This window comes from Schistocerca gregaria, chromosome 5, assembly GCF_023897955.1.
Source record: "Schistocerca gregaria isolate iqSchGreg1 chromosome 5, iqSchGreg1.2, whole genome shotgun sequence".
Classification (NCBI taxonomy): Eukaryota; Metazoa; Arthropoda; class Insecta; order Orthoptera; family Acrididae; genus Schistocerca; species Schistocerca gregaria.
In genome coordinates, this window is record NC_064924.1 from 464,623,823 (window position 1) to 464,636,210 (window position 12,388).

Genomic DNA, 12,388 nt, shown 5'->3' on the forward strand with positions numbered 1-12,388 from the left:
ATTTATGGCTGTTTGCATTATTCACCAACCATATAGGTAATGTTTAAGCCTGAGTAAACAGGTATTTGTGGTTCGGAAAAATTGAGTGGCTAAGTTTTACATGAATCAGTAGCTCAAAATTAACAAAATTGTATCAGTGTCTCATTCATTTCAGTATGAAATTGTTGCTGGGTGTCAGTTTCACTGCAGAACTGGCACAATGCGTATGGTGCCCATGATATTTGCAGATCCCCAAAAGTAAGAGCTACATTAATATTACTGTATAATTATGAATGTGATGGTCACACACACATTGGACAGTATCTCTTCGATATCCTGTAGGAAGAAAATGGAAATATATGTTGTAATACCATGGTCATATGCTACCGAAATTACAGAAATTCCAACAAAATTCACCTTTGTAAAAATATTATGAACTTTTTGTTCTTTTCTTGGACCATCACAGGACCGTAAGCATTTTTGTTGGCACAAACTTTCATTGTCATTTCTCTGGTCCATGACAATGAAGAAATATTTTGCATTCAGATACATCACACATCTTGGAAATTTCCAGAATTGACACTATGTGACTGAATTGCCAGATAACCCTTCCTTACATCAGTAAGAAGGTACTGCTTAACTGTATCACTGATATCTCATTGCTTAAAATGACTGTGGAGAAACAGATGAAAGAATCAGACAGAATAATTATTCAGTTAATCTTAATAGATATCATTCTACGCTGTAAGTTTCTTATTATCTGAATGAGGTACATCTTTTTGTGTCAGATTTAGATGAATTTAAGTTCAGTAAACCTAAAATATTTTTTTAAATGCAGAATACTTTAATTTTTCAATTTAGGGTATAAACGTACATACTGAGGACATATTGAGGGATCCATCACAAATAAAATTGGTAACTGATGCGGGATTAATAATTTTCTGTTGGGGTGAGGATAACAATGATACTGCCACTATTAAACATCTGAAGAGCCTTGGACTTCACGCTATAATTTATGATAAGTGAGTATACAAGCTTAAATGTTATCATTATGGATTTCATGTTCACTAATTGACTCAGAAAATACTGAGTGGTTATAATTAAACTGACGGTGTTCAGAGTGCTGCAGTGTGGGCTGTATACACTGTAGGATGCTGAAACATCATAGATACCTGTTTGTTAATAGGTTTGCTTGTAGAGTATGCTGTAAAATATAATAGCTCCACTTTCTGTCACCAGTTGAAAATTTGGTGCATGTAGGACCAATGGGACGAATGTTCAAATTCATGATAACTATGGCACATTATTAGGATATTCTCACAAGTTACAAAATGTGTTCCTATGTTCTCCCAGTTCAACAGTGTGCTGTTTCCACACCACAGCTTGGTCGACAATTGCTCACAGCATATCTGGTGTAATCAGAGTGGTATGATGTCGTATGTTAGCCTTCAGATCAGGAAGTATCTGGATATGTTCCTGATTGACACTATCTTTCAGATATCCCCACAACCAGAAGTGACATGGATTAGGTCAGGGGATCTGGAAAGCTACACATCTCGAAATTGCATAGAGATGATGCATTCATTATCAAAGGTATCTTGAAGCAAACCTGTCACCTGCCAAGTGAGGTGTCACCCTATCTTGCATGAAAATAGTGGGTTGGATACTGTTAAGTTCTTGCAAACCTGAACTCACGTATTGCACAAGTAGTTCTTTACAAGGAATTGTCAGCTGTCCACCTAACAGGTCTGCATGGTGTCACCTCCCAGAAGGAAATTGGACTGAGTGAAGGAGCTTGTGAAAGCACACCACAGAGTCACACTCCCTAAACTGAGTGCTGTTCCTGCATAACATGTGGATGAGTAAAACTCCATATGAACAGTTCTGTGCATTTATGGAACCCTGCATAGTAAAATGTGACTCGTCTGTTCAAAGAATACTCCCCATCCACATGTCATCCATTTCAATGCGTGCCAACAAACAAAAGGTAAAGTCACAACATTGTAGTCTATCTTGGGGCTTCATTCGGTGCACAGTCTGAATCTTGGGGGGATACCAGTGTAAAATGTGCCACAAAAATCTTTTGAATTGTTGATGAGGGGGAGAGAGAGAAGTCCTGTTTCACAGCTCATTGAAGCACTGGCTGCAGAAATAGAGGTGTGTTCTGCACGGGCTGCCTCCCTCTCCCTGCTGCACCACATAATTCAACTATTTCTTCAAATTTCTTGATCATATTATTTAACTCATTTTTTGATATGGGGCCTCTTTGAAGCTGTTTGTGTCAGCAATATTCCCGCAATGCAGCATAGCTATTGCAGCCATTGTGAGAAAAAAACTTTACCAGCAGTGTATGGTTGTATTTCTCAATAGCCATTGTGTTTCATGCAGAAAACTTAAACTTTCTTAACCCTTTATGCCAAGAGTCACTTCAAAAAAGAAATCAACAAGTCTCGCCAAGCAACAAATAGCATACTGACATCAAAACAGTAAACATTTCACATTCTGGCAGCTCACAGTGCCATATTTTCACCTGGTGGCAGAAAGTGAAACTATTTTCTTTTTCAGCATATTCTGTGTGCGCACCAATTAATGAACATACCTATGATGTTTCAGCATCCTGCGATGTATGCAGCCCACACTGCAGCACTCGGAACACCATCAGTTCAATTACAGTCACCTGGTAGTTTGTTGTGCAATGTGTAAGAATTATGTATAGAAATTTGTCTTATTGTGCAGTTTTAATTCAAATTATAAGATGCAACTAAATAAAACAGAATTAAGTACATGCATTAAAGGTAAAGTTCTGTTAGTACTGTACATTTGATTCTTAACTTTCAAATTAATTAACTCATGTAGGGATTATTTTTGGCATTGCCTTTACATCGAGTGTATGCTAACTAAATTATTATACTTCTGGTTTGGAATCCAATTGACAAATTAAATGGGGTCTCTATAATGAGGCTTCTGATGTTTGAGAAAGGGAAGTTTATAGTTTGTGTATACTGCCAGTTTTGACATATGACAGTGATGTATGGACTTCAGTGAGAAAACTATTTTTGAACTGATAGTTACTTGGCAAGCTGTTAAGGGAAGCTTGTTGGCCACTACCAGGAGAGGTGGGAAAACAAGGGAACAGACTGGACTGGGTGAGGTAACAAAGACTATAACCAAAATTAAATTGCAGTGGGTAAACCATGCAGCAAACAGATGGTTCATTACCAAGGAAGCTTTTTGCTGAATTCATAGAAATTAGAAGAGACTGAGGTGACAATCTAATGGAAGCTGGGTAGATGACATTAGAGAGCACACTGGAGCAATGTGGAAGAGTGTAGCTGAAGATTCTAACACACTGAAAAGTCCACAGCAGCCTTTTATATCAAGATTCTGTGGATATTTGTGCAGTTTTTTGTAGAAAGTACTTTGTTATAATTGGCAATTCAAAAAGAAAAAAACAGGTTGAATTGTTTGTTAAAGAAAAACTGTAAAAGATAGAAACACATTACACATGTCACTGGATGGATGAAGGTTCAAAGTTTTGACATAATGGTGCTGTTGTTTGTTTGTTGCAACAGGGTGACTACACCACAAGAAAAATCATGTGTGTTGGAAGTTGCACAGAATCAATCCCTTGTTCAAATGCAGGGTGCATTCCTCACATCTTGTGACATTTTTCTTTGAGGGTACATAAAATAAAGAATCTTTTCCCATCTGTGGCAGGTTCTCTTCAAGAGCTCAGAAATCAAACTGTTGAAGCTGTCAATTCAGTAAATAGCAACCAGTTGCTTTGGTGTGGAATGAAGTTGACTATCGTTTTGATTCTGATGTTTCACAAGAATGCTTGGTGCTCAAGTTGAGTGTACACTATAGTGTCTGGGCAAACAACCTTTCCCTTTCTCTAACCAGTGATGTGCACAATGTGGTTCTGTCTTTCATAGTTTGTCTGTAATAAACAATTGAAAGCAGTTCTTTATATTTGAATCACACTGTAAATATTTACATCACTTGCAGCAAGAGTTAGGTTACTATTAAAATTTTTTGCGAGGTCATTAATGTGCAACATGGGTGTAACACCACTTCTCTGGTCTGTGCTTGAAATTAGAGATATGCCGATGTTGAATCTCCGTCTAAGATAAGATGCTGCGCCCTCCTGACTAAAAAATCCTCAATCCAGTCACAAGTTCTGTTTGATACTCCCATATGATCATGCTTTCCGTTATAAGCACAGGTGTGGTATCAAGTCAAATGCTTTCCAGAAGTTGTGAAATACTGCATCCATGTCATTGTGTTGATATATGACTTTCAGGGTTTCATCTGAAACAAAAGCAAGTTGGGTGTTGCTTGATAACTGTTATCGGAATTTGTTAGATCTACTTCATATGTTTGAACACACACATAAAAGAAAGTTATAATTAGGCAAGCTATCGGAGCCAGTGGCTTGTTCTTCTGGCAAAAGGGTTGAAAGGGATGGAATAGGGATGAAGAAAAAGGACTGGAGAGGTCTAGGAAAAGGGGTAGATTTTTCAAAAGTCGCCCAGAACCATGGATCAGGGGAAACTTACCAGACAGGATGAGAAGGAAAGACTGATTGTTGGGGACTGCATTGGAAGAGATTTGAAAACCTGAGAGCTTAAAGATGGAAAATAGGATAATATGCAAGACAGAGATTACAGCATAAACATTGTGCATGAGTTAATAAGAGTGAAAAGCTGAGTGCATTGTATGTAATAAAGGTGGGAGGGGGGTGGTGAAAACTGGACAGGTAAGAAATGAAAGATGTAGAAAACTAAAATGGAGTGAAGGAAAGAGTACTTACTGTGAAGAAATTCTGGGACAGAAGAAATCAACGTAAGTTAAGGCCAGGTGGGTGGCAAGAACCAAGGGCATGTTGTAGTGCTAGTTCCCACCTGCAGAATTCTGAGAAATAGTCTGGGGGAAGAATCCAGATGGTGCATGTCAAGAAACTGGCACTGAGGTCACGATTGTCTTGTTGTAGAGCATGCTCTATAACAGTATACTGTGTGTTACCAGTATACACCCTCTGCTTATGCCTGTTCATCCTAATTAATAATTTGGTTGTGGTTGTGCTGATGTGAAAGGCTGAACAGTGTTTACATAACAGCTGATATGACACATGTCATTTCACAGGTGGCTCTCCCTTTAATAGTATATGTTTTGCCAGTTACTGGGCACCCAATCTTAGCAATATTATTGCTGGACTCTATGCTTTTTCTGCATCCATGTCCCTACCCTGTGGCTCCTACCCCTGTGACCGTCTCTGCTGCATGTGTTGCCCCATGCACCTTCCTATCACCACCTATACCTGCCCAGTAACTGGCAAGACATATACTATCAAAGGGAGAGCCACCTGTGAAATGATATCTCTCTACCTGCTGTTATGGAAACCCTGTTCAGCTTTTTACATTGGCATGACTACCACCAAATTATCAATTAGGATGAACAGGCATAGCCAGAAGATGTAATCTGGCAACACCCAATATCCTGTTGCAGAGCATGCTGTGCAAGAAGACAATTGTGACCTTGGTGACTGTTTCACCACACGTGCCATCTGGAGTCTTCCCCAGACTCAGTTTCTCAGAACTCTGCAGGTTTGAACTATAACACTACGACATGACCTTGGTTCTCACCACCCTCCTGGCCTTAACTTATATTAGTTTCTTCTGTCTCAGCATTTCTCCACAGTAACTGCTCTTTCCTTCACTCCGTTTTAGTTTTGTACATCTTTCATTTCTTACCTGTCCAGTTTTCACCGCCTCCTCCTACCGTCTGATACATACAAAGCACATAGCTTTTCACTCTAATTAACTTGCGCACGATGTTTAAGCAATAATCTTTGTCTTGCATATTACCCCGTCCCTCTCCTTTCAGCTCTCACGTTTCCAAATCTCGTCCGATGCAGTCCTCATCAATCGTCTTTCTTCTCATCCCGTCTGGTAAGTCTCCCCTGACCGCAATTCTGGGTGATTTTTCTAAAATCTACTCCTTTTCCTAGACCTCTCCAGTCCTTTTCTTTCACCCCTCTTCCTTCCCCTTAAACCCTTGTGCCTGAAGGGCAGGAGCCACTGCCTTTGAAAGCTTATCTAATTATAAGCTTCTTTTATGTGTGTGTTCTGCTGCCTGTGTGGTGGGTAGATCTTTTTATCCATCCAATTAAATTATTTTGTCAAAAATCGATTGTTTTTGTTATATTATTTCATTGTGTTTGAGTATTCTACAACAGATGCAGGTCAGTGATATTGGATGGTAGCTTTATCAGTTATGCTACCCCTTTTGTACACAGGTATAATCTATGTTTTCTTCACTCAACTTGGCAAAAAAATTTTGCGCAAAGTGTCTTCAGTATATCGGCGTTACAAGTGAGCTAACTCGGCTACAAATCCTGTATGGAATATGATAGTGATTCCATCATGGCAGGAGCCTTGTCAGTAGTAATAAATCTAACTGCTTCTTTGTGCCACTAACACTATCATCACTCATCTTTAAAGTGTTTCCAGAATTAAACTGTAAAATGGGACAGTAGTTGTGGGTCCTCTATTGTAACATTTGCAGTCTTCCAGCATTTTTACTTTTGTTTTGCTATCTCAGTGTTTACTTGTAGGTGTGAGTATAAGTAATTTGGGTTCAACTCTCAGCCTTTATATGTGCCAAAAATTACTATGGATTTTGTGAGAAATCTTTCAATAAAATTCTGCTTCAGTAATCTTCAAAGGCTTCACTCATTGCACTTTTTAACAGCCAAATGTGTTTAATTCGGCATCTCTAACTATAGTGTTATGTTTTGTTTTACATCTTTTGTGCAGTGCTTGCTGTTTCCTTAAAAGTTTCTTTGTACTGGATGTATACTGTGGAGGGCCCCCATCACTAGCTGCTCTACTAGATACATTCACTGATAAGCCAAAACAGATGACCACATGCTTAATGCTATGCTAATACAGCTTCTGTAGTTTGCAGAAGAATCTGAAGCAAACTATAGTGATGTTTTATTATTATTATTATTATTATTATTATTAAAGTTTTGAAAACACCTTGGTCTTTAGGTTGTACTAAACTTGTCACATAAATTGGTGAGAAAAATGTGCGAGTACTATCACATTTTAATTCTTCCTCTTCAGGGTGTGAACCAGCGTGGTCAAGCACTAAGATTGCTTTATGTAGGTGTCTTTTGGACCCTGGGACAAAATCTTCAAAAAAACCACCTGACCCAGTATCAAACTCGAGCATTCTAACAAAAAAACTCTACTCACTGCACCAACTGGACAGCACAGATACACATTACTGAATCAAGATACTAGTCATATATTTGCTTAAAATGTTACTAAGTTGGCTTTCTTTGACATTGATTTTATACTGAATATATGGATGGGAGGAAGTTTAGACACATTTTTATATCATTAATATGCAAGGAATTGCGCTGTGGCATCAGAGTGCATAAATTTTGGTTTGCCCTATATAGTCTCTTTCCTCTTCATAGCTGTCACTACTCTTGATTAAATAACTGGAGATTGATTCTAAGCATTAATCTCAGCTCTTATATCAACCATTGATAGTTCAAAAACTGGCATTTTTTTTACAGTAATGATATTAAAAGAACTAGCATGTGCTGCTTCCTGAAGTTTTTGGGGAAAAATAATCTGTTCCTTTACTCTTATGAACATTTGTTGATCTTCCAGCATTTATTTGTAGTTTGCCTCCCAAAGTTGATACAAAGCTTCTAATTTGGGTACTGGTATAGTATGCTGATTCCCAACTACTTTGACAGAATTGATGCCACCTACAGTCCCACAAAAAAATAATAACTAACTTTACAGCTAGTGTGGCACTTTGGCACCCAGTTAGTTTGTACATCCACAAATTCTAGAAGAAATTCTTTAACAATTTGCTCCCAGTTAGTTCACAAAAGTAATACCTGAGCAAATAAATTGTCTCCCACAATTGTACTGAAGATGAAGACATTTTACTATTTATGACTGATAACTTATTTTTAAAGAAAGAAAAAAACAAAACAAAAGGGGATGGTTTTGGCTGTGTTGTAAAAAAGGGACAACTTGGCTCTGTCTGGCCACTTTGTCCAGCTTCTGGTCACTGACCAGTCACATCATCTGACAAATGTGATTTGTGAAATAAGAACATTTTCAATTAAGGAGACTGAGGTAAACAACCTGTTTATATTGGTAACAAATAAATTTATTCAGAAGTCATAATTTATAAAGTTATTCCTACTCCCCATGATGCTTGGATTTGAATGCACAGAAGCATCCTTTCCCCTTTCAAGCCCAAATTTCACACAGCTCTTTTTTATATGAAATGAAACACAATTTCATGTAGCCCATCATTGGACACGAGTGATCTCGGTGAATTGTAAATAAGGCAGATTATAATTTTACTTGTGGTGGCATGAGCTGAAGAGCTGATCATAGTGTATGCAGCACCATTCATTGCTGATTTGTGAACGAATGTGATGGTGCCACCCTTCCTACCAGTCAGGTGTTCCCAAATATATTTAAACTGGAGATGCTAATTGGAAGTTACATTTAAACTGTGACACTGCAATCTCCAGGATCAATGGACAAATGATTTGCATTATCTGGATCTTAATTTCTTTATTAGATGCTACTACTCCTGTGTCCCATTTGAGGATCTTTAAGTCCCACTTGTAGGCATGAACATGTGTTATTGTAAGTTCATTGAATGGCATGGAATTTGAATTAAGTAAGTCACATATAACCTAATACAAAAATGCTAAAACAAGATTATATATGTTGTCAAATTAGGCCTTGTCTCATTCTGATACAGAATATTGCCTATAATGTGATCTAAACATGATGAATGAGTTCAGTTAAGTTACGCTATCTCCTTTTGTGCTGACAGGTATGAATTTTTAACAGTCGAAGACTGTGGAAATAGTTATGGTCAGATTGATCTCTCCTGCAGTCAGTTTGTAACTGTGATTGTAGATGTTTGTTAAAAGGTTTCACAATGCAAGAAAGAGTGAAATAGTCGTGCAGTTCTGAGGTCCATAATGGCCAACAATCAGCAATTCAAGTCTCTATGCTATTTGTGTCTCAAGTTGACTAGCTGTGTTGGTCTTTGAGGACAGTTACTGCAGTAGAAAAACCAGGGAAAAATTATACTGCCTGTAGGTGAAGTCTTGGATTTGTTTGTATTTGCTTTCTCAGTACCACAATAAGTATAGAAAAGTAGTTCTTTGCTCCGTGACAGTGCACATTTTGAGATGTGGGAAAATATGGCTTTAGATACACATTTCAATGAACTTGTTAAAACATTAAATTGGTATTCAGAGTCAAGGTAAAACTGCCATATTCCCAAAACAGAGCAGTGTTGGCAAGTGTGTGTGGTAGCTGTTTTCTTGTCTCTAATTGCAGTATTAAAACATTTGTGCTGATTGTTTAGCAACCATTGGCTTCAGAGATTTTGAAGACTCCCAGACCATATGGCTGTTGCCCATGTGGTTGTTCTTCATTTCAAAAACTAAAGATTTAGTCGAAAGGACAGTGTTATCCAGTGGATGAAGATTTGTAGTAGATGTGATAAGATAAATTTTCCCAACTACCAGAAATAAAAAGAAAAAAATGTTCTCACAAATTTCACTGACAAAAACTGAACAGTATTAAACTTTCATCACACATTTACATAAGTACAAAGAATTCTGTACCAGCCCATGCAATGAAAATATTTTAAATGTTTGAAGTTCAGTACAATGGTTTATAAGCATTTGATATTATTTTGTTCTAACTTACTTGTCTGCTTTCTACCATTTCTCATGTTTTCGAATGTCATCTCTTCATACTATTTCAAAGTTGAATTCCTTCTTGTGTTGTTTGGCTGCCTTGACATGATAATTATTACACACTTCTTTTCAGAATTGATAAGTTTGGGACAAAAGAAGTAAAGGAGAGCATATTCCTTGTGGAAGCTAGAGAAGGACAGAAAAATTTATTGCAGATCGCACAAGAAGTGGATAAGAAGCAGTCCTCTGATAACAATCCATTGATGCACGCCTCTGTCACGCCTGCTGCAGTAAGTGAAATTAAAAACATTGCTTTCACTTTTTCAACAACATTGCTTTCAATTCCGTGTTTCTTTGCTCTACTTCTCCTTGATATTTCTGATATTTGTTTCAGGATTACCAGCTGCACATTTCTACAAACTGCACTCCTCTAAATGATGATCCTCTTTCAGCCTCAGCAGTGCTTATGAAAAATTTGGGGTCGTCTATGGATGTGTCTGAACCCAGTACTCTCACTAGTATAAAGTCAAGCTGATGTTAAAATGTTGAGTAGGCAATACAATTGACACCAAAATTATTTGACCACGCCCCGTAATTATGGTGCAAGAGGAAAAATATTTATTTTACTAGGGAAAGTGATTGGAAATGTTAAGTGAAGCCTCTTAGTTTTGTTTCATAAGCAATAATTTAGTATTCAGAATCTGAGTGATCTCTAATGTAATTTAACTTATTACTCAAGCCAGTGATCTGACTTGAAAATTATTATATGACGTCATATTCATTGCATAATTGTTTGAAGTCAATATGTTTAAGATGCCATTCTTGAATTAATTCATCACAAATACATCATATTACAATTTCTATTTGAAAAGTTTTTTTCTATTCCACACAATAATAATTAACTTATAGTTGTAGAAAGACCTACATACGTTGTAGTTTGGCTTCTGACTATTAAATAATTGTCTGGTGTGTGTTTGACTTTCAGTAGATCGTAAACATACCATACATGCTTCTTTGAATATATGTCTGTAAACAATATTGCAATAATCTTTGCTCTAGGTGGATTGCCTTGTTAGCTGAAGGCCTCACTTTTGTGGATACAGTCTCCAAATGCAAACAAACACCCTGTGTTTTGAATTTAATGACATCATATAAAGCTCAAACCTGAAAGCATTGAAAAAAATAATTTTATTTAAATAAACATTTACCTGTAACCAGTCACTTTTATTGATCTTTCACTATCATTTTGGAGGATTACACCTCCATCACCAGATGAAACTACTTAAATTGACAAAACATGTTGCTCACACTGACAGCAAAGACAAAATATGGCCCAAAAATATTAGTGCTTTGATCTGAGGTAAAAATTGTAAAATACTTTTAATGCTACACACACCATAAAGATTGTTTATTAGGACGTAAATAATGTAAAGAACTCTAAACATAGTGGCAAATGATACTGCCAACAGACACAGTAAAAGTTGTTTACTAGGAGGTAATCAACGTAAATAATTTAAAATGTAATGAAATCAAAGAATGGAATATCCAGGGTAGAAGAATGACAATATTATGAAAAGGATAGATTGCTACTCACCCTATAGCAGAGATGTTGAGTCGCAGACAGGCACAACAAGCAGACTACTAAATGTGTAAGCTTTTGGCCAGAAGGCCTTCTCAAATAGACAAAACACACACACACACACACATACACATACACACACACACACACACACACACACACACACACACACACTCCTCACACGACTACTGTCTCTGGCTGCATGGGCCAGAGTGCAAGCAACTGCGTGTGACTGGAGAAGCAATCTGGGTGGTGGTGGTGGTGGTGGTGGTGGTGGTGGTAGCTGGGATGGGGAGGGATAGGGAGAGCAGGGTACGGGCCAGGCCCCAACAGCCAGAGACAGTGGTCAAGTGTGTGTGAGCTGCATTTGTGTGTGTGTGTGTGTGTGTGTGTGTGTGTGTGTGTGTGTGTGTGTGTGTGTTGCCTATTTCGGAAGACGGCCTTTTGCCCGAAAGCTTACATGGTTATAAGTATTTTTGTTGTTCCTATCTGTGACTCAATGTCTCTGCTGTATGGTGAGTAGCAATCTATCCTTTTCATAATATCAAAATACGATGAATGATGTTGCCAACATGGGAGAAATGTATCTAAAAATTTTATTGGAATGGGCGTGCATGTATATTCATGACTGTTGGCAGCATAATTATATTTTAAATATTTTTAATGTGTTGGAGCCATGTACTAAAATAGTTTATTTTTTTGTCTTTTGCTACTAGACAATCTCAAAAGTTTCCCAGAATAATCTTATGTACGAATTATTATTATTATTATTATTATTATTATTATTATTATAAATTCCCCTCTATGAAAACATGCAGTGGAAAGATCAATAAATGTGACTTACAAATAGCTACTGAAATATATAACTAACTAAAACCAGTCATGGTTTGGCCTAACATAAAATATTTGCATTTAGTTCTTCCATCCACCCACATACATGTGGATGTGCATGCAATACGTCTTCAATTTTTTCCATGTTCCATATCTTAAAGCATTCAAAATTTGAAAAAAAAGAACAATAGTGGAACTCTTCATAATTTGAGTGGCACCACTTTCAATAAATG

At 37.3% G+C, this 12,388-nt stretch overlaps 1 protein-coding gene across 3 annotated transcripts in view; it reads left to right on the forward strand.

Annotated features, from left to right (window-relative positions):
- LOC126271919 (glycerophosphocholine phosphodiesterase GPCPD1-like) overlaps window positions 1-10,608 on the forward strand; it is a 238,424-nt gene extending 227,816 nt beyond the window's left edge. For all 3 annotated transcript variants that reach the window (XM_049974316.1, XM_049974314.1, XM_049974315.1), the window contains 3 exons: window positions 841-1,001; window positions 9,879-10,035; window positions 10,140-10,608. In XM_049974316.1, the coding sequence (XP_049830273.1) occupies window positions 841-1,001; window positions 9,879-10,035; window positions 10,140-10,280 (459 nt within the window). In that variant the 3' untranslated portion in view covers window positions 10,281-10,608. The remainder of the gene's footprint in view (window positions 1-840; window positions 1,002-9,878; window positions 10,036-10,139) is intronic.
- The last annotated feature ends 1,780 nt before the right edge of the window (window positions 10,609-12,388 follow it).